The sequence below is a fragment of the Apaloderma vittatum genome, unplaced genomic scaffold (assembly GCF_000703405.1).
Source record: "Apaloderma vittatum isolate BGI_N311 unplaced genomic scaffold, ASM70340v1 scaffold24155, whole genome shotgun sequence".
Lineage (NCBI taxonomy): Eukaryota > Metazoa > Chordata > Aves > Trogoniformes > Trogonidae > Apaloderma > Apaloderma vittatum.
The window spans coordinates 27,640-47,811 of NW_009719155.1; the positions used below are offsets into that span (position 1 = coordinate 27,640).

Sequence of the window (20,172 nt, forward strand, 5' to 3'; positions counted from 1 at the left end):
CATAGGTGCTGCTGTGCCACAAGCTGCCCGTGGCAGTCTTTTGAAAGATATATTTAGAGCCAGAGCAATGCTTTGGAAGTCTGCCCTTTAGGAGCAACGTCCTTATATACAACATCATTTTCTGATGCCTTTTTGCCACGTGTCTGTTATTTCCCTTTTGCGGAGGTTGGAGCTCATTCCAAGAGACATGGAGTACTGGGGAGAGCACCCTGCTTTTCACCAGATCAAGACTTCAGTTTTGGTAGAGAAAATAAATACAATTAAAAGCAACATTTAAAAAAAAAAAAATTGCTCTCTGCTGTGCGTAGCTGGCCATAGAGATACCATGAAGGCAAAACCTGCCCTGCCACAGCTCACCGTGCTCCACTTATGGGCGCCACACATGGAAAAGGATGTAAATCCATCTCATCCTGCCTACAGATCAGCATTACCTGCTCCTGACTCCCAGGTGCCAGGTTCAGTCACGTGTCTGCTATGAATCCTGCAGAAATCCACCAAATTCCACCAAAGGAAAGGAAATAACTTCGGGAAAGAAACTGGCTTTGCCCCTCTGGACACCCCTCAGCTTTTCTGGTAGAGAACTTGCTCCAGGCAGTGGCAGAAAGCAGAGTCACTTCACTGACTTTCAAAGCCAAATGATAGCAAAGAGGTGGGGCTATCTAGGTGGCGGAATGAATAGCTGCAGTGGTTTCTCATCATCATACACCTCTTTGGTCCTCCCACCAAGGTTTGTAGTGTCTCTGTGGGAGTGAACACATCACACCTTCTTCAATGAAAGGCTGAACGCTTTGCAGTCTTTGCAGTTCCTTCCATTTAACATAAAGCCACAAGCAGAGACGTGAAGGTGTTATACAAGACAACTGCAAGACTCTGGTCTTTTTACCTTGTTCTACTGTTTTCCAGGTCTGCAAAGTTATTTATGTAGGGTTACTTGCAGGGCAACACACACACTTCTTTGGATACCTTAATTATGGGAACTTAACAGACCCATTCAGCAGCAGCTGGAAAACATTTTGCTTAGCTTTTAATTGGGCAGACATACAGACTTCATTATGCCACCTCATCCAGTCCAAGTCTGTCTGGTTTTCTCTAAAACGTGTGGTAAGTGAGGTACTAGTGCAACCACTGCAAATCGATACCAAGCTTACCCTCTGCAGATGAAGATGGAACTGTGTAGATGTAGACAGTACTTGGGGAATGACGTTTGCATAAAAAGTTGTAGTAATGAATTAATAAGATGGCAAGCAAATCTAGAAATGAGGTATCAGTTAGCCTAATGGTAGAGCGGATAAACTAGTCAAGCCACATTCATACTAAATTTCATCTTCTGATTCCTGATCTCGTTCAGATGTTTTCAGTAATCCCATTTCCAAGTTCTGGGACTGCTTAGCCTTCAAACGAACTGCCCTGGAAAAAACAACACAAAAATAAAGAGTTGTCAATAGTAACTCAAAGGCTCTTCTGGTCATTTTTACATAGTAAAAAACTGTTGAACTCTCACGTCTCCTCGGGGAATTGGGTTGATCGATTTATGAAGACTTGATGGGGGCTGCTGTGGAAGACATCATAAAGAGGAAACAGTGATTTCAAGCAGAATCTGGGCAGAATTTAACCCCAGGCCTTAATTGTGTTTTACATGAGTGAACACTATACAATGTGAGCAGGTACCGTGATACTAGTACACAGAGTCACATGCCACCTTTAACAATATGACCTGTACATAGCACTTGTAAGAGCTTGATCCTACGGACACATCTAAGAGTATACACCTTAAGCAAATCTCAGGGTAACATCTGGACAGTTCAGTGCTGCACAGGTACAAGACCAATAGCTGTGTTCAGCTGGAAGGCTGCTATAAAGCTGTGAAGAAGAGTGAGCCTGGCCAGCCTCCCTGAGCAGGGGCACTCTGTGCAGCATGCTGTGACCAACTTGAGAGCCTCGTCTGATGCTGCAGCATCAAAAAGGATGTAAGATTGCTGTCGCCTTCTCTGTAGCTGCCACCCTTTACACAGCAAACCAGTCACATGGCCTTGAGTATCGGTGACTTTTGGACTGAGAACTAAAAAGACATGTCAGCTCCTCAGTGCGAAGCAAGGCCACAAGAATTGCATGTGGCCAAAGTGTGATTAAATAGGGCTATCAGAATGGTAGAGGTAAAGCAAGAGGTGAGAAGTGTATTTAGGACAGTGCAGGCAAAGGTTTGGTAAGGTCTTGCAGGCAGGCAGTGATCACACATGGCAGAATCAGACTCATTTTTCAACCAAGTTAAGATTCCACAGTTGGAATTTTCTCAGAATTAGTACTGAGTGGCAAGGAAAAGTGCTGACTTAGGAAATTAGGCAATGAAACTGGTTAGTGAAAAAGAAAACGGGTCTATTCACAGGCAATTGCTACTGATGAAATCTGTCCAATAGTCTTCAAAGTTAAGTCATGAAGTCTGCTGACTAAGCCACTTGGAGTTAGTAGAGATGAGCACTGGGAGAGAAGATGTTGTAGGAAAAAAAAAAAGTTCTCTCCTCCTTGTAACTTTTTATTTACTTATAAATGTGGAAGACTATTAGAAAAGCTCCTTTTATATGAGAAGCATTATGCTGTCAGAGCTATATTTTATGAATGGTTTTCCCCTCTCTTCTTGAAGCAATGAGTCATGTTGTCCTCATTGATTAACAATATCTATTTTTATTTTACTTTGCAAGACAACTAATTACTTTGTGGGATCCTTTTGATCTGTCAGTGAAACTTTTCTAAAATAAAGCTCCTGCTAGAATAAATAAGGAGGTCTCTAAAGTCTCAGTGTTTCGAGTAACTTACCAGCTGACAATTGTGTAATTCGCTGCAAGTATAAGTAAAGCAAAGGCATAATGCCAGCAATAGCACATGGTCAGGAACATCATATTAGTATGATCTGTCTCATTCCACTCTGGGCTTCCATTTGGAGGATAAAGAACAAAGCCAATCTGTAACGAAATAAAAGGTATTTAGCAAGCACCATTTGACATATATCCTATGCCATAGCATGTATCATGCTACTCATCACAAGGCAGATATTTCATTTTCTTATAGTGCTGATTATTCCTGTGATTATTATTAAAAGCAGTCATGCAGTTGCACTCTAATGCAATGGATCATTTTACACAGTTTAGTGCAGAAATGCCTTTGAAGTTGCAGAGACAGCCCCAGAGACTCCCTGCTATTGCTCAGCGAATTAAGGACCCAGTCCAACAAGCCCTACAGCAACCACAATTGCATACGGTAAGGAAAGGGGCTGCTGATCAGCCACGTATACTCTAAACCTCAAGCACATCACCAACCAGCAAACTTGCACTGACTCACTTCTTCCTAACAGTGTTTGGGAATGTGTTACATGGTTCGGAAGACAAATCATAATTTAATAAATAAAGGCAAGCTGTTAAGTCTATTTCTTCAGGGTCATCTGGGGAAAAGGTCGGGTTTTGAAATTCCCTAAAAATGGAGCTTTCTCACTCAAGGCTATAAGTTTTTGTGAAATACCTAGCTGATTTGCTTATTCAGAGCTGGGAAAGATCAAATTCAGATTAATGCGTAAACTGGGAAACTAGCAATCCCGTGGCTACACAGGGGCATGCATGACAAGCACTGGTCCTCTACACTGCCTAAAACTCCTCAAAGTCACAGATCAGCAGTTTAGCTGAGAATTTAGGAGCTGGGAAGAGAAGAGAGAGAGGAGGGGGGGAGAAGTGAATCTTGCATTTTCTTGCAGAGAATTCAATGAATGAGGGTGTTGATGATGCAGAAAGAAAGTCCCTTTACCTTGTACAAATCTGTCATGCTGCGGCCAGTATGTGGTATTCAGTCACACATAGAGTTGAAGTCTGATGTGGATGTGAAAAAAGCTACACTTAAATCTCTTGTATTTCTAGTTTTTTTCAATTTTTTACTTTGAAACAAAAACCACATTGTCTCCAGAGCTAAAGAAATAAATTGTTCTAAAATTAGACTAGGCAGACAACAAAGAATAAGTGGCTGCATCTAATTCCTGTTATGTAAAGCTTATTAAATCACCCAAGAAAAGTTTACAAACGAGAAAACAAAACACGAAGTGCTGCAACACCAGATTCTTGAGTTCACTTATAGAAAGATACTGCTGTTTCAGAGGTCTGTCTTCTTGCCAGAGCAAGTATTTATACATTTGGTTTGGTGCTGAGTGTCCAGTTCTCCTAAGGAATAGCAAACCTTTTTATTAATCGTGTCTGGCCAGCATATAAAAAAGGAAAGCCAGTCTAGACATGCTGGAAAGAAAAATCACTGGAATGACCTCAATTCTCCACTATAAAATGAAATACACATCGGCACTAGTGCTCATATTTCTTTGTTACAAGACAGCAGCAATTCTCTTTCATTTGACAGTGGAGAAAGGGTCATTGTCAAATATCTATTAACGGGATAGAATCATAGGTAAGTGAACAAATGGCAGCTACATTTGAAAGACTTCATTTGGGAGCCACATCCCTGAAATACAGGAGTTTAGGCTGTTAGTTCAGCTCAATTTCCCAAACACTGGAAAAGCAAGAGGCTCTCTGTCTGCCACTCTCTTAATACGAATTTTAAATCTAGGATGCCACTGCTGAAATGCTTTTTAAAAAGCAGAAAAAGGCAGCTGACACGAAAGAAAATTTGCAACTTCATTCCTCTTTGTGAAACGTCAATGGGTGCTTTGCCTCACCTGTGCCACACACGCCGCTGGGCATTTACTCACTGCTCTGGCAGCTGACAGCAGGGACTGTTCTTGTAAAGAACAGCACGTATTGCCGGGCTGTAAAACCACGGCCATTTGGCTGGCAAATTTTGAACAGGATGTTACAGAGACCAGAGGGATTGTTCAGTCGCAGGGGAGAGCTCAGGAAAACCACCTTAGCTTTTTGATTGATTCGAAGGAAAGAAAGTAGAAGTAAAATGGCTTCTTTGTCTGTAAAACAGCTACAATAAATACTTTCATCTCTTTAAATGGACATTAAGTGTGCATTGTTTTCTATGAGTCCTGTGAGATTTGTGTTTGGAAGGCATATTTTATCACCTGTGAAATAACTGCAAAGGTGTAAATGTAGGAAGAAATTCGTAAGGTAGAACAGTGGCCTACCTGCCAGAACCAGCTGCCTTGTAATATACAGAGGCTTGTACGGAGCATCTCTAGCACAATACTGCCACGGAAGAAGACTTCCAGAAATATGCAAACAGCAGCTCCAAATATAGCAAATAGCAATAACTGATGAACATGAACATCCAGCATGGCTCTCCCATGAAGATGGTAGCAAAAGAGAAAACCTGGAACAAATTAAGTGATCAGTTTAAGATGTTTTCTTCCCTTGTAATCTCCCCACATCTGCTTTTAGAAAACAGCAAACCTTTAGCATTTCTCTTCATGCCAATATCACCTTCTCGGTTGAACTGAGAGAAATTTTTTAAGGCTGATGCCTACATACTGTGTTCTCCCACTCTTGAGCTCAGACCAAGAAATCCCATGGGAAGCTTCAGCTCTGCCACCTTTACTTTAAAACATGTTAACAAGTCTCATTCATATGTCTGCAGTGTAACAAGAGGGATGCGATAGGATACACTGTGCATACAGAAAACATAACTTGAGTGTATCTCCAGTGCAATTCCAACATGCAATTGCTGTGCAGGAATGTGCTTACACTGGCTTTAGCTACAAGTTGCGTATCGTGTCAGTACATACAGAGAAGCACATACTCAGGCTACAGAGCATTGTGCTTGTGCTCCTATCTTCATAACATTTCTGCTGCTGTCTGAACCAGTTAGGACAGCACAAATCACACATCTACAATGTGTGATCATGTTCTGGGCTGCAGTGAAGAAGGCCAAGACTGACCTTTTTTAAGCATTTCAGGGAGTTCAACACCCAGGTCCTGCTCTCCAAGGCTAATTCGTGATTCCCAGACCAAAGACTGATACCCCTCTGCAACTTTCACAGAGGTAAACTGACCTTCGATAAACACTGCTAAGGAAAGCATCATCCTGTCCATGGCCACTGGCAATGTGTTGGTCCCATGAGCCACGATGTCAACCAACCCTGAAATGCCATAGAAGAGGTACATGGTGGCGTGCTGCCAGTTCATCAAGTGATCCCAGTGCTTTTCCTCGTAATTATACAACTTCAGATGAGGTCCATCAGGAACAAACTGCTCGGCCACCATTCCTGTATGTGAAACAAGAAATATTTGTCCTGGTGCTTAAGGTATAGGCTGATCATAAGCTTTTATATAAGCAACAGAGGCAACAATATATCCCCGACAGGCAAGCACAATACCCGTCAATTTGGGGTTTAGTCAGGCTGCCTGAGGATTGCTCTGGGTGATGCTGTGCTTTGCTTCCTTCCGCTCAGTTCTGCCATTCCCAAAAAAGTTTGTAACATGATGTTGAAATTCAAGTGCAAATGCACAGAGGCCTCAAAGATGTTAATTTTACACAAATTTTCAAGAAAATAGGCAGTGGGAGGACAGATAAAATGAGTTGCTTTCCTGAGAGAAAGACTGTGGATTGAGCGCAAGCATATATTAAGCATCACATAATCTGGAGAGGATAAGGCTAGAGGAAGTCAGGCTTCAGCTCCACTCCTAGTGGGACTGTTTGCATCTTGCAGTTTCCAGCAGTGAAAATGGAGACAGCTATTCTCTCCTGCTTTTTTTTTTTTAAACAATTGTTATTGTAGTAGTCCTCTGGCTGAATTTTTCAGCTGTCTTTCCCAGCAGTTCAAACATGAGTATAAGACATGTTAAAGCTCCCAAAAGAAAGATTTACCGTTTCAGTTTCCTGCAATGTGCAGGATGGCAGAGTTCAGACTCTTAATTCAAAAGGAATTTCTCCTATAAAGCCATAAAAAAATCCCTCCACCGTGCAGAGTTATTAAAGGTCCCACGAGAATATATACCGAGTTACTACTTGAACTGCTGTTCCACTGCCTCCCTTACCTTGGCCCCTCCATGTCTTGCTAACTAGCTGCACTACTCCAGCAGCGGGAAAGCTGCTTTGAGATACTTTATTTGATCAATTAAGTTTGGAAAGAGAGGTAAAATATGTTATGCTTTTAAAATGCTAATGTTAATTATATTGTTTACGAAGTGTGGGCCAACATCCTGCTGTATACGTAGATATGCTGCAGAGCAAATGCAGTGGTTTTCCACCTTTATTTCAAGTTTTCCTAGCAGAAACAGCCGGTTTTACTCCTTTGGCTGCTTCTATTCTTTGTCATTGCCAGGTTTTCTTGTCCATATTTTTGACTCAAAATTACCATATGTTAAAATAATGGCTTTTTGTCTCAGGGGGACAATAAAAACACTAGATGAGTGTTTTAGCTGCCCTCTAGACACTGATTGGAAGATTTCTGGGAAAGACATCCCCCCACTCACACCTCAAAATGAACATTCTTAAGCATATACTGTACACACAACATCACATCAGTGCTGGTGTCTCTTGACCAGTACAAATCTCAGAAGGGAACAAAAACCAAGAACAAGATTTTGGCTCAGCTTGCACCTTGATTACAAACCGGGCAACTCTTAACATCTGAAGAAAAGTAGGTAAAATCTAAAAATATAAAAAATTAAGATGCTTTTCAACTGGAGAGCCACATGTGCTCCCCAGGTCCCTTGTTGTTTAGGTAACTTACTTACTCTATAAAGGTAAATTGCTAACATGCAGCCTGCTGGAATGTAAACAAGAACTCAGCACTTCCAGTCAGCTACACAGCTCACAAAACCATCCCCGTGGGTTTGTACTCAGGCCAGTCCATAACAGAAGCAGAAAGAGCACCTCCCCTACTCCCCATCCTGTTGTAACGGTCCTGCAGCAATAAGATCTAGGTTTCAGTCTTTGTGAAAATTTTCACTTTTGAATGACGTTAATGAAGAAGCATCTGCACTTACATATTTTGTCAATAACCTATTGGAGACTGCCAACATCTGGGATGTCTGAATCCAAAACAGAACAGCAGTGCTGTGTAGCCTGATGCTCCCAGCGTGCATGTGAGAGTCCCTTGTCTAAATATCTTAACTCCTTCCCCAGAGCACCGTATGAACATTCAGATGCTCCTATCACACCAGCTGTAAAGTAGTCAGGACACCCTAAAGAAGCTCCAGAAGAGCGCTATGGATGGAATCCCTGTTACAGTCCTATGCAATTATTAGCAGTGTTCTCACTAGTTCTTAATACATAGTGTCTAAAGGACAAAATACCAAAACACAATGAGGTATGTTTTATCAAAGAACAAAATAAATTAAAAAGTGTTAAAAGGCACAGTCTTTTTGTTGCCAGCCCCAAATCCCCATTGCTTACCAATCAAGGCAAAGACAGCTTTGATGATCCCCTCAACAAACTCCAGGCGTTGAAATCCTGCCCTGGAACCAAAGTAGCAAGCATTCTTGTTTTTTCGACAGGCATACTTCAGTGGATACTTCACTGACCACCAGAAGCCAAAAAGAAGGAAAAAGCTTCCAGGGAGGGCATGCCCTTTGAAATTGCCCATGTTTTTCTGCTAGGCTTTACCTGGAAGGGAAACAAATGCAGATCGATTATGAGAATAGTAGGAGAACTCTGTGGGTTATAATTTTAATGTATCTCCTTGCACAGATCAAAAGGATATCACTGAATTCAGTACTCATGCTTTATTTAAAAATAAATCTGGGTACTTTTCTTCCCTGGCTGTTCAAAATGCCCAGCCAGTCTCCCCAGGTTTATAGCTTTGCAGAAGAGTAAGAGACCCAACTGCAAAGCAGCTGACCTGAAATGCAGAGCTGGCAATTGGCAAATTAAGAGGAAAAAAAAGCCGTGACAGCACACTGTGTCATGCTGTTGAAGTTGTACTAGCAAAAGACAGAAAATAAATACTCACTATTTGTTTCTTTCACCTCTAGAGAGGGTTTTATGTTTCTTTACTCCACAAAAAATGCCCACGAAACAGGGCAATGCCTAACTGAAGGAAAAAAAAAGTATACGGATCTGATGGGTAATAAAATAATATATATAATTGTATTTTGTATTTCAACCTGGATGTCTCATTATGATTTACAAACATTAAGTAATTTTCAGTATTTGATAGCTGCACCCACAACTAGATACATACTATGAAGGACATCGAGTGCATTGAGTGATAAGTGCTGGTCCATGCCACACAGACATTTAAACGCAGTGCCATTAATTAAAACGTCTGCTTGTCATCCCAACTTTTAGGAGGGTTAACTTAGCTCCAATAGTTTCTTCATTAAAATGACAGCTCTAATTAATTTGCCATTTTCTTTCAGTTATCACACAGAATCACAGAATGTTTGGGGTTGGAAGGGACCCTGAAAGATTATCTAGTCCAGCTCCCCTGCCAGAGCAGGATCACTTAGAGTAGTTATCATAAACTGAGTTGTTGTGCATTGTGACCTAAGGGCATACTAAACCTTTGCACAGGCAACAATCAAGAATAACCACTTCAGAAGCATTTGCAATCTATGCTTTCTGTTATTATTGTTGCAAACAAAAATCCAATCACCACACTACGCTGGAGCCATCTGTTCATGAATAGAACATGGAGACTCTGGTATATTTTTCTTTCCAGTAAGTATTCGCTATGGTCAGCTCTGCATAAGAAGTTTTGAACTGCGGCTTGTGGGCTATGGAGTACTTGCAGATGGTTCACGTAATGATGTCTAGTCACGTAGTGTGAGGCCTCTCCTATTTCTGGAGGCTAAACTCCACTGAAAGCATTAATTTTTTTTAAGAAGAGAATTTTTTCCACATGCACAGGTTCTAAAGCTGCCATACAACTATTACCCAACTGCATGAGAAGAGGTGACCTATGTAGCCACAAAGGAGAAGAAAAAAACCATGTGTAGCACAAGGCAGCCTGGGATTTAAACAGGGAAGCTGAAGAGGGTCCTGCCCTCACTGCCTGTCCTCCCCTCTTCCAGAGCTGATTTCTTCCACTGGAAATGCTACAGAAGGGAAAGGGTGAGCTTTAAAAACTTGCCCTGGACAAAATTCCCATTAGCTGATTTCTGGCGAAGTGTTACCAAAGTACAAGAAAAGGGAAATGTGGCACTGGTTGCCCAAGCAAACCCATTTCTGGATGTGTTCTCGTGGGTATTGCCAGTGCTGGTATCTGCATATCAAAGTCTGGGAGGAAAACTTGCGGAGATGGCTGCCCCAAGCCTGGGGAAGGCAGCGCCTGTCAGCCATGGGGCAGCCAGAGCGGGGGTGAGAAGCGTGTTTACATATTCTTACAACATGTAAAGGACTCCATTTGGGATTTCTGCTGTGTCGGGAAGGGCTCCTGCCCATCTCCACCAAGAAGAAAAGCAACGGTGCCATGCCCAGAGCTGTTGTGGGGGGCTCAGATCAAAGCAAAAAAGCCGTGAGGAGTGAGTGGTGGTAGACCCGTCCAGCGTCTCTCAGCCCAGGAACCCCAGCCACCAGGGCAGTGATGACCACGTCCATCTCCTCTCACAAAATGCTGAAATAACCTCTAAACCTCCCTGGGCCTGAGTACATGTTAGCGGTGCCGAATCAGCTGACTCGGTGCCGATCAGTTGAGCATCGTCCATCCTGGCCCAGGTGTGCTCAGCAGGGCAGGAGAAGGAGGTGGCAGCCGAGGGTCTAGGAGTCAGGACAGCCTTCCTCTGCCTCCTCTGCCTCCCGCATCACCTTTAAAGTCCCGCTAGGTTGATGCCTGTGTGTTTTATGTGTAGGTGGAGATAGTACTGCTCACACTCAAGCAGCCGACAGCGCATTCGGTCTCTCGGTGATGCAGTTGGGGGCCTCAGCCCCACAAGTTAGAGGTCTCACAAAAGAGATACCTCATTTCAGGCTATCTTTAGTTCAAAGAGTCTGACCAGCTTGTGCATCACTGCCGGTAATCACTGTGCCATTGTTTGCCTCAAAAAAGGGCAGTACTAACAGGCGCTGACGTTTTAGACTTTGCTTTAAACTTTTGAAATATTACTTTTGTTTTGAAAGCTTTAATTTCCTGTTCTTCTAAAACTTGCCAGCCCACAACGTATCTTTTCAGATACGTTGGGTATTTTCCTTCTTTGAACAAAAGGAAGAGAGGAAGAGAGGGGAGTGGCCTTTCCCCACCATGTCTGATCTCACCGAACACTATCAATTAGACTTTATTCATGAGATTTTTTTATTATTCAACACAGGCATATAGTACTGCAAATGGAAAGATTTAGCCTGTATCCCACATCAAAGCGAGGTACTGGATTAAAAAGTAAATAGAGCCTATAAAAGCCTCCCTCTAGGAGAGTACAGTTGCAGTAAGAAGCAAATGAAAAACAATGTGTTAATGTCATTTGCAGTGCATAGTATACAAAACTTCAAAAGTAATTCTCAATCTGTAAATTCACACATGGGTTATCTAGAACTCTAGACAATACAAGATTTTTCTGCCCTGAATCTGGGTGGTCCATCAAAATACTCTGTTTAAAACTTTTTTTTGCCCTTCAAAACAAGGGAAGAGAAGAAAAGGAAAAAGACTGATACAGCAGCTACTGTTGAATATCCAATATAAACAGAACAGAACCAGAAAATTTGGTTTTTTGCTATAAGCAACACAGTGACGTATTATTAGCTTTAGAGAGTGCAAACTTCTGTTTTAATTAATCCAGAAATGTTGGGTATTATTTGTAGGATTTCTCTAGAAAGGGACGTATTGGATCTGCCAACCAGCTGTTGTGGCAAACCATTGGAACACTGAATCTCAACAGTCGGCTTCAGAAAGGAATTAAATTAATCATATATTAAATCCCTAATAAACTTGAAAACATCATGACAGACTAGATGATCTCTAAGGTCCCTTCCAGCCTATGCTATACTATGATTCTATGATTCTATGAGAGAGCTTACCTTAAACTGATTAAACTTCCCAAGGCATTAATATTCTCTTATCAGGCCTGAGATTTTGTTTTAGTGAGGTCAGAGGACAACTATCACCACCCACTGAGTTTTGCCTATGAGTAAACCTAAACCAGCTGATATCCCATAGTTTAGGTGATTAGTATGACACTGAGGAAACAGTGAGGATAAGTCAAACCTCTCCTGCAGGAAGATCGCTGTGGTGTAAGGGGTTGGATCTAGAAGATGTGAGGCAGGCGTGCAATGAGAGATGAAAGGAGAGGAAGCCAGGATGTCAGGCTGCTGCCTTTCCACGCTATGCTTTGGCAGCCCCCTGTGCAGCCCAGGACAAAAGAGCTCCTCCAGCTTTTCTACGTGGTTTGGGAGCCAGCCAGTCTTGGTATGTCAAGTGCTATTTATTGGATAAAGATGGCATCAGCATGTTATGGCAATACATAATAAATTTGAGGGTTTATTTTTTACAGAGCCTCATTCCATAAGCTAGCAAACAAATTACTGGAGGACTGGTAGTGCAAGATATGCAAAATTCAGACCCTCTTTTATCCTCAGTGATTTCAGGGCCAGAGGTGCTGGCAGACCCACCACCACATTCTTGGCAGCAAACCTTCCTTGCTGCCCAGCACCTTTCCTAGAGTGCATCATCTGCCAGAGATGCAAGCAGAGAAAATCCTGAGGCTGCCCCACAGCTGGGTGCCATGAGGTCTGGGCTTGGCCGTGTGGAGTCTGCCCACAGTCCCTCCGCTGCTCCCATAGCCACACAGTCACACCAGGTCCTTCACACCTTCCTGCTGCTGGTGACCTGCTTGCATAAACTCGACCCTGTCCAAATTCTGCTCCTAACCCCACTAGGCAAAGCCATTGGTGCTGGTGCCTATAGGAGGCAGGCAGACAGCCAGCATCACCTAGCCATAGCCCTTACCGTGGACAACAGGGTTTGGCTTTCCAGCAAGGGTACGCAGAGACCCTGACCATTGTTGCTCAGATTGCCCCTGCTACCTGCTGTGTGTGCCCTCAGGATCCTTGCAGGCTCACTCAGCTTTTTGTGTCTCTGTCATGAAGCCTCACTGCCCAGGAGCCTTCCACAGCCAGCAGCCATGAGGTCACAGCAACCAGGGCACCAGTAAAGCAAATTTTGGACTGTGGCAATGAAAATGTTGGGCTCTCTCTAGGAGAAGCTCCCTCCCCTACCGACTGGTAGGGCTGCCACCCTGATGAGCTTGCCTGGGAACCAGCAGACAAGATGCATCGTTGAGCACAGATCTGAGCTTTCCATAGCAAGTACTCCTCAAAAACCTGCTCTCGGGAGGGTGTGGAACATGCCAGAATGGGAGGCTGCTATCAAGGTTTGAAGGTACCCATGGGCCTTCATTACCTCAACCAGCCACACCCAAGGAGCCCACCCCAGCACTACCACCCAGGGGTTGGGGTGGGAATGGAAGGCACGAGCAAATGCAGTTTCCAAATGAGGGTTCAAGGAAAGATGTGCATTTTTGTGGATGTTAAAAGCTGCCTTTTTAGCCTTACTCATCCTGACAGAAGAAGGAAAGGCAGGTAAGAAACAGACTTATGTAATTGATTTAAACATCTCGATTTCTCAGGAGGGATGTTTTGTAAAATTGGATTGATTTCTGATCTCTTGAGGATACCCAAGTGGGAACTAAGGCAAGACTTGCAAGTGGTGTTGAGAAACTAGCTATACTACCTGGTTACTCAGATGGCTTCTCAATCCCTTTTTCTCTCTTTAAAAAACAGGAGAGGCTGAGGCAGCATAACCTGGGCTGAACTGGGACACAAGCAGTAGCTGAACAAGGGCTAGCCCTGTAGCAGACAGCTTCCCTTCCCTGCACATTCTCCTACCACAGCAGCATGCTTTGCAATTTCCTGTGTTTATCAAGCTCTGGGGGACCTTAAACAGGACAGTCAACCAGAAACTCCAGAAATGACACAAGTTAAGAGGCCTCAAACTCGCTTTGCTGCAATGCATTCGCTTCTGCTACTGAACCATATGACAACAAAAGTTAAACCGAAAGATTCAAATTCACTGCAACAGTAAAACTGAAGTGTTATTTTCCTGCCGTAATCTATAGATTAGGAAACAATTATGTGGAGTTTATAATATATGATACAAAATGTTTATTTATCCATAACAGGAATCAATCATGATGTCAGTGAGAATAATGCACCCTGATAAAATAAGAAAATAATGCATTTGTAGACACTTTCTAATCAGTGCACAAGCTGTGATCACACACCTTTTATCAAGAACTGGAATCCAGCAAAATTGGATGCATCTAAGACAAAGAAAATCATAGACAACTTTACTTCAGCACCAAGGTTTCCTACCTGCAGTTAAAGATGTATTGACATGGCTGCCTTTTATCCTGCAGCCATTAAACTGTACATGGAGAGCCACGCTGACCTGAAAAACAATGTCTGCTGTAATTACTTTATTCACTAAATGCAGTACTGATTTCATGTCATGGCTAGAAGTGTTTCAGCAACTCCAGCCCCATGTTTCCAGATGAGATCACTCCTCCAGTGTAAGGAAATACTCAGCTGGCACCTATAGCTCCTTCAGAGTTACACTGGAATGAAGTACTGTGAAATGCTAATGAAAGCAGGACTCAGGGCATCTTGAAATGCTAAAAAATGATGGTACAGCCTTGATATTTTTGGCTAAAGAGTGTGGAAGATAAAGATTTTCAGGTCAAAAGAAAGAAATGTCATGAATAGTCATGTCTGAAGCCTCTAAGAAAAAAATTTAACCCTTCATAAGAATTTTCAGGCCTGCAAGACAGGGATGAAAACCAGAAATCCCAAAGAGGCAATGATCAGAAATCTGTGTGCTGGCCTTAGAAAGGAGGGACTCCAAGACACAATCTGCCATGATGACAGAAGCACAGAATGCTAGGGGTTGGAAGGGACCTCGAAAGATCAGCTAGTCCAACCCCCCTGCCAGTGCAGGATCACATGCTGAGTTTGTGCCCACAACCTGAATTGCTCTTGTTTTTTTCAGTGCCTTGCATCTGTCAACAACTCCTCCTTCCCAGATATTTGTTCTTCTCAGATCTCTGAGTGCTCTTCACTGTGTTTTTCTATCTCTCATGACCCTCAGTTTTCTGGCTTTCCTTCCCCTTTCTCTGTGCCTCTGCTGACTCTGTTTCTGCTCCCATAGCCAAGCAGGCTATCTGCAAGGGTTATCTAGGGACAACAAACACTCCATAATAATCTTACCATTGGCTCTTGATATCAAAGCAGCTGCTAGTCTGTGGATATGAAATTTCTGGTCTTCAGGACTTCCAATTTGGAGCCTTTTATTCAGATCACCACAAGTTCAAAAAACATACACAAAAATTTAGACCTTGCAATTGCATGGGATACATAAGAGTCAGTTTTCCCTATGAAAGATTCCCAGGTTTTTTGTTGTCTACAAAATCCAGTACTTCCTAGCACTTCCTGAAATAAAGAGTGAAATAGCACAGGTATGTGAGTAAATTATTGCAGGTACAAGAGTGCTGTCTCCTACAGGAATATTTTTGGCTTCAGCCACCACAGCCACTTCCCTGCCTGCAGGAGCCCTGTAGTGGCTGCTGCCTCCTGTGGGGTGACCTTCCAGCTGTCCCCTCTGCAGAGCAGCAGTTCCCTTCCCCACAGAGGGTCACAGCAGGCTGCTCTCAAATTGAGATGCTGCTGATGCACAGGTCCTCCCAACCCAGCAGACTTGAATGGGTTTTTCATGGTGTGTGGCAGTGGCTGAGCCCTGCAGGACAGACGGTGTGGTGGAAGGACATGCTGTGACATCCCATTGCTGTGCTGTGGGAGCTTCTCACTGGCATCTGAGACTGGCTCCCCATTACAGCCCACTCAGTGCTGGGCTCAGCTAGAGCTCTTATTGCTTCCTAATTTTAACCTGAATTGTGCCAGCTATTGAAATTCCTATGTGCTCTCTCTTTAAAGTCAATTCCTTTCACCACCTTTAAAACAGTTGGAGTCACTGCAGTGAATGCCCTCTGCAAGACCCTGGGTATTCCTGAAGGTCCATGGCCAAGCAGAGCAACCCCCAGTAAGAAAACTGCTTCCTAATTACCCTACGAAGCACAGTTTTTATAGGAGTGGCCAGTTATCCCTGGCCACTCCTAGCAGGTGTGATCACCTGCATGTTCTCTGCTCCCTGATTTCCACCAGCAGAATGTTAAGAAAGCAAAAGTTTGTTATATCAGCTGATGATTTATTGCTCGAAGCCCAGTTCTTGAGAGGAAATGAAATAAAATATGATTTTAAGTTCTGTTAGAATCACTTTTATGTACTTCCCCATACAACAACTTCACAATACAGTCAGGGCTTTGGTGGAAGGATCTAGTAAGACAGCATCACTGGACTGTCACATCCAGTGACAGGATCACTGGACTATGACAAATATTTATAATAAATGTTAACGACCACCTGGGCCATGACAAATCATGCATTTGACACAGCTTTTTACAGACTGTTAGAAACTGTTGCAATTGTTATTTATTGTTAAGAGATACTAGTTGCCTAACTTAAGTAAGTTTTAAGTAGCATGAAACACTTAGAGTTATAATGTGTGATTTAGCATGCTGTTTGCTTAGCTTTGCTTACTTAACATGAGTAGGGAGATTTGCTGAAGCCTTAGGCCACAAGTGGTGAACTTAAACTGACCCTATGCTCAGTTACATGAAGGGGGGCCCCAAAGCTGCTGTATCCTGTGAAAAATAAGGTGCCCATATTCGTCAGCAAAAGCTGCATCCTTGAGATAAGAAGAGGAACAACCAGCCTGGAGTCAGAGAAAGGATGAGGAACAAGAAGACCCCAGACCCAAATATTACTATTGTGCTGAACCATTGCAGGAGGGGAAGGAAACTTAGACTACAATTGCCCAGAGACTTCTTTGTTCAGGGTCTCTCCCTGGAGGCACTCAGCTCAAGATGATCCTGTTGCTATACCATTCTATTAAATTATTTTTATGAGATTTTCTGCCTGACACTCTGCTTCAGGAAACCTAGGGTTTGGGCTGCACCTCTTTAATATTTATGTTTCCAAATAATTCTTGAAGACAAGAAGACAAAACTCAAAAAAAGGGTGTTTACTGAGAAAGCTCAATGTTTAAGTGGCCTAAAATGCTGTTTTCTGCCTGCAAGGAAGCCTGATCTGAAGGAGGAAAGTGAGGAATTCTGTTCTTGGAGTAGGCGAGATCTTCAGGTTTGGAAGACAGGGCTTGCTGACCTCAATAAGATTTATAATTCTTTGGTTGCAAGGGTTGCTCCCTTACTGTGGCTACAAGTGAATGTGCAGAAAAGGCATTTAGATTTCTCTTCGTTACATACAGTACCAGATACTGAAGTGACTGAGATCTTTGAATGAGAAACTGGAATATTACAAAGAAGACCCTGTTCTAAAAAATCACCAAACATTAACAAAATATGGTAAGCAGAAACGTCGTGCTGTGCTGTAAGCTAGTAAGCTTTCATCTTAGGGATAGTCTCAAGTTAACAAAACCAGGAAGGGAGCTCATCTCAACAAATGCAAAAGCATTAATAAATCCCTCTTAGTGTTCATAAGAAGGACCAGGTTTTCTTATCAAAAAAGTACAAACTGTCTCATTTAGCCAATGTGATGGTCGTAACAGTTCATACCTGGACAACAAGAAGGTGACACCTGTAAGAGCTGAAGTTCTCCTGCTCCCTGCTAGGGGGAAGACTGGAAACTAGGAGTGCGTGTCCAGAATATTGTCTTCTAGTAGGACCCTGTGCTGGAGAGATTGCTGTCTCCTCCTGCTGAGATCCAGCCACTTGTTCTTGAACCTCTGCTTTGTGAAGTTACTCGATTAGGTGATTCACAACCTTCTGTCATCCTGCCTGTCTGTGGAGCACAGTAGTGTGAGCCCTCAGAGTGCTTAGATGGCAAAGTTATTCAAAATAAATGTTTACAACTCACGGATTTATGCTGTAACCAATGATACGAGTGCTTGAGACTTGCAACATTGTGTTGCGATACATAAAAAGATTAGAAGTTTTCTTGTCAGTAATTTCCATAAAGCCATGCAACAGAGCAGAAGGTGGGATTTGAACCTAGAGCTTTGCCTTAGCTGATTTGCCTTTGTACCTGCAAGTTTTCTCTGCAGCCCTGTCTGTCAAGATCAGGATGCTTGATGTACTGCTTGTCACAAGGGTGACCAAATGTGCTGCCTCTATGAACCATTGCTTGGGGAAATACACTGTTAACAGCAGAAAGCTGCGTGGATCAGAAAATTAAGAGAAACACTAATGAATAAATGGGAGCATTGGCAAGGCAGTCTGCAACACCAATAATAGCTGCGAGAAATGGCTGTCTGAGTTAGCCCAGCTAGAAAAATCAAAATGCATCAGATAAAGAGCTATAGTTCCTCTTCACAGGACCACCTCATGCTCACTAAATGGGAACCAACTAGTGCTAATGTAGCAGTAGCAGAAACTGAAGAGCCCTCCATAATGCAAGGCTAGAGTAGCAGCAGCTTCAGTTCCTGCTGCCCCTCAGACAACAGAATTAGTGGAAGGAGTAAGAGTAATGCTACAGAGTAGGTTTGTGATTCAGTCAGACCAGCAGTCAGAGCAAGGGGCTGTAACTGACGTTACAGATGCTACACTCTATATCTTAGAAATGTCTCAAGGTCATGTGGAACAAGAGTTTTAGGAGTTTTGCTCAGAAAACATTAAAATGTTATGGCAGGCCCTGAATTAGACATAAATTGATCCGAAGGGATTTAAGTCTTCTCTTTAACTTCTAGAACAAAAACAGTGCCAGAAGTCAAGGTCCGGCTCGTGCTGCAGGATAAGCCAGGAGTGCCACAGCAGAGTGGCACTCTACTAAAAAGTAAGATATTTCAAAAGCAATATTTAATTATTCATAAATCCTTGTGTTTAGGAAATTTCCTAGCTCATAGCTAGGAAAAGACAATCCAAATGACAACTGCTTCCAACTGCAAGTGAACATGAGTGTTTTTGGTCACATCTAAGAAATAGAGTAGGAGCCAGTTGACAAGAGCTTTGAAACTGAGAACTCTTGATTCATGTATGTCTTCAAACTGGAAACAAGGGGCCCATTTTCATGCTGCTGCACTGGCCATTTGCAGCACTGAGTAAAATGATATTTCCAGGCACATTTACTGTGCAAGAAAAGAGTAAACAGAGAGCAGCTTGCCTACACAGAGGCATAATTATTCAAGCCACTCCTCAAGGTTCATTTGACTTTTCTTCCCCAGCAGTTATTTCTACCCACATTCCCCACAACTGAGAGAAATCTATTTGGTTTACCCAGCTCCATTTGTAAAGAGAAAAATACAGGAAAAGTCCACATAAGCAACGGTGAAAAATGGTGAAAGACATCTGAGCAAACTTTGGAAAGGTAACTCCAGAGTCAATGATGAATTTGCATCTGAACGGATCATCTAAAATGGATATTGAATACAAATTTTACAAATTACAAAGTACTTACGATGACTTACAGAACCACATACATTATAATTTAAAGAGGACTACAGCAACAGTAATACAAGGTGATGCAAACAAAGGTATATACAGTGGAGAAATCACAAGTCCTAGGTATATAAATACATAGTAATCATCATAAATATTCAGTTTAAAAATGAAGAAGCATAGATACTTTAAGTACTTCAGTTCCTAAGCTCTGAAATTTCAGAAAGCCACTTACCAGAAAGATAATGAAATGTTTGGTACCATGTCAGATATTAAGTGTTATTAAGAGAGCACAATATGATTTATTGCTGAAAAATGGAAACAAAATGCAGGGACTGAAAGGGTTTTTCTGAGGGTTAGTCTGTTTTGAAAAAGAATAGAGGCTACATTTACATTCTCTTGATTTTGCCTGGAAATTCAAGTTTGGATGTACTTCATTTGAAATATCCAAGAAGGAGGGAAGGAAAAAAAAGTCCTGCCAGAAACTTTAAACTAAACTGAACGTTTTACTCACATCCCTAACACTTAATCCCCCCGCTTTGTTCAACGACCCAGAACCACCACTGCGAAAACGCGTTGCATATGGGGGTAAAACACTCCGGATGCCTGCAAGGGCTATTTTAACACCAGCAACCTTCGCGACAGCTATTTCTTTTTTCAAAACCCTCTGGAGCCTCCCTCCTTCCCCTCCAGCTTTCCACGAACCGAGTTAATGCAAACATGGAGTAGGTGTTGTCCTTTCACCCGGGAATATTAAGCACCCCCCGCCGCCGCCCGCTCTGCCTTCACGCCGCGCTGCCCTCCCTGC

General features: G+C 42.7%; 1 protein-coding gene across 1 annotated transcript; it reads right to left on the reverse strand.

Annotated features, from left to right (window-relative positions):
- Positions 1-1,007: 1,007 nt before the first annotated feature.
- TMEM45A (transmembrane protein 45A) lies at positions 1,008-8,538 on the reverse strand. Its single transcript, XM_009870533.1, has 5 exons — positions 8,329-8,538; positions 5,981-6,193; positions 5,117-5,301; positions 2,812-2,957; positions 1,008-1,407 (listed from the first exon to the last, which is right to left on the reverse strand). The coding sequence occupies exons 1-5, from the start codon at positions 8,516-8,518 to the stop codon at positions 1,314-1,316; spliced, it is 828 nt and encodes a 275-aa protein (XP_009868835.1). The 5' UTR covers positions 8,519-8,538; the 3' UTR covers positions 1,008-1,313.
- Positions 8,539-20,172: the final 11,634 nt, after the last annotated feature.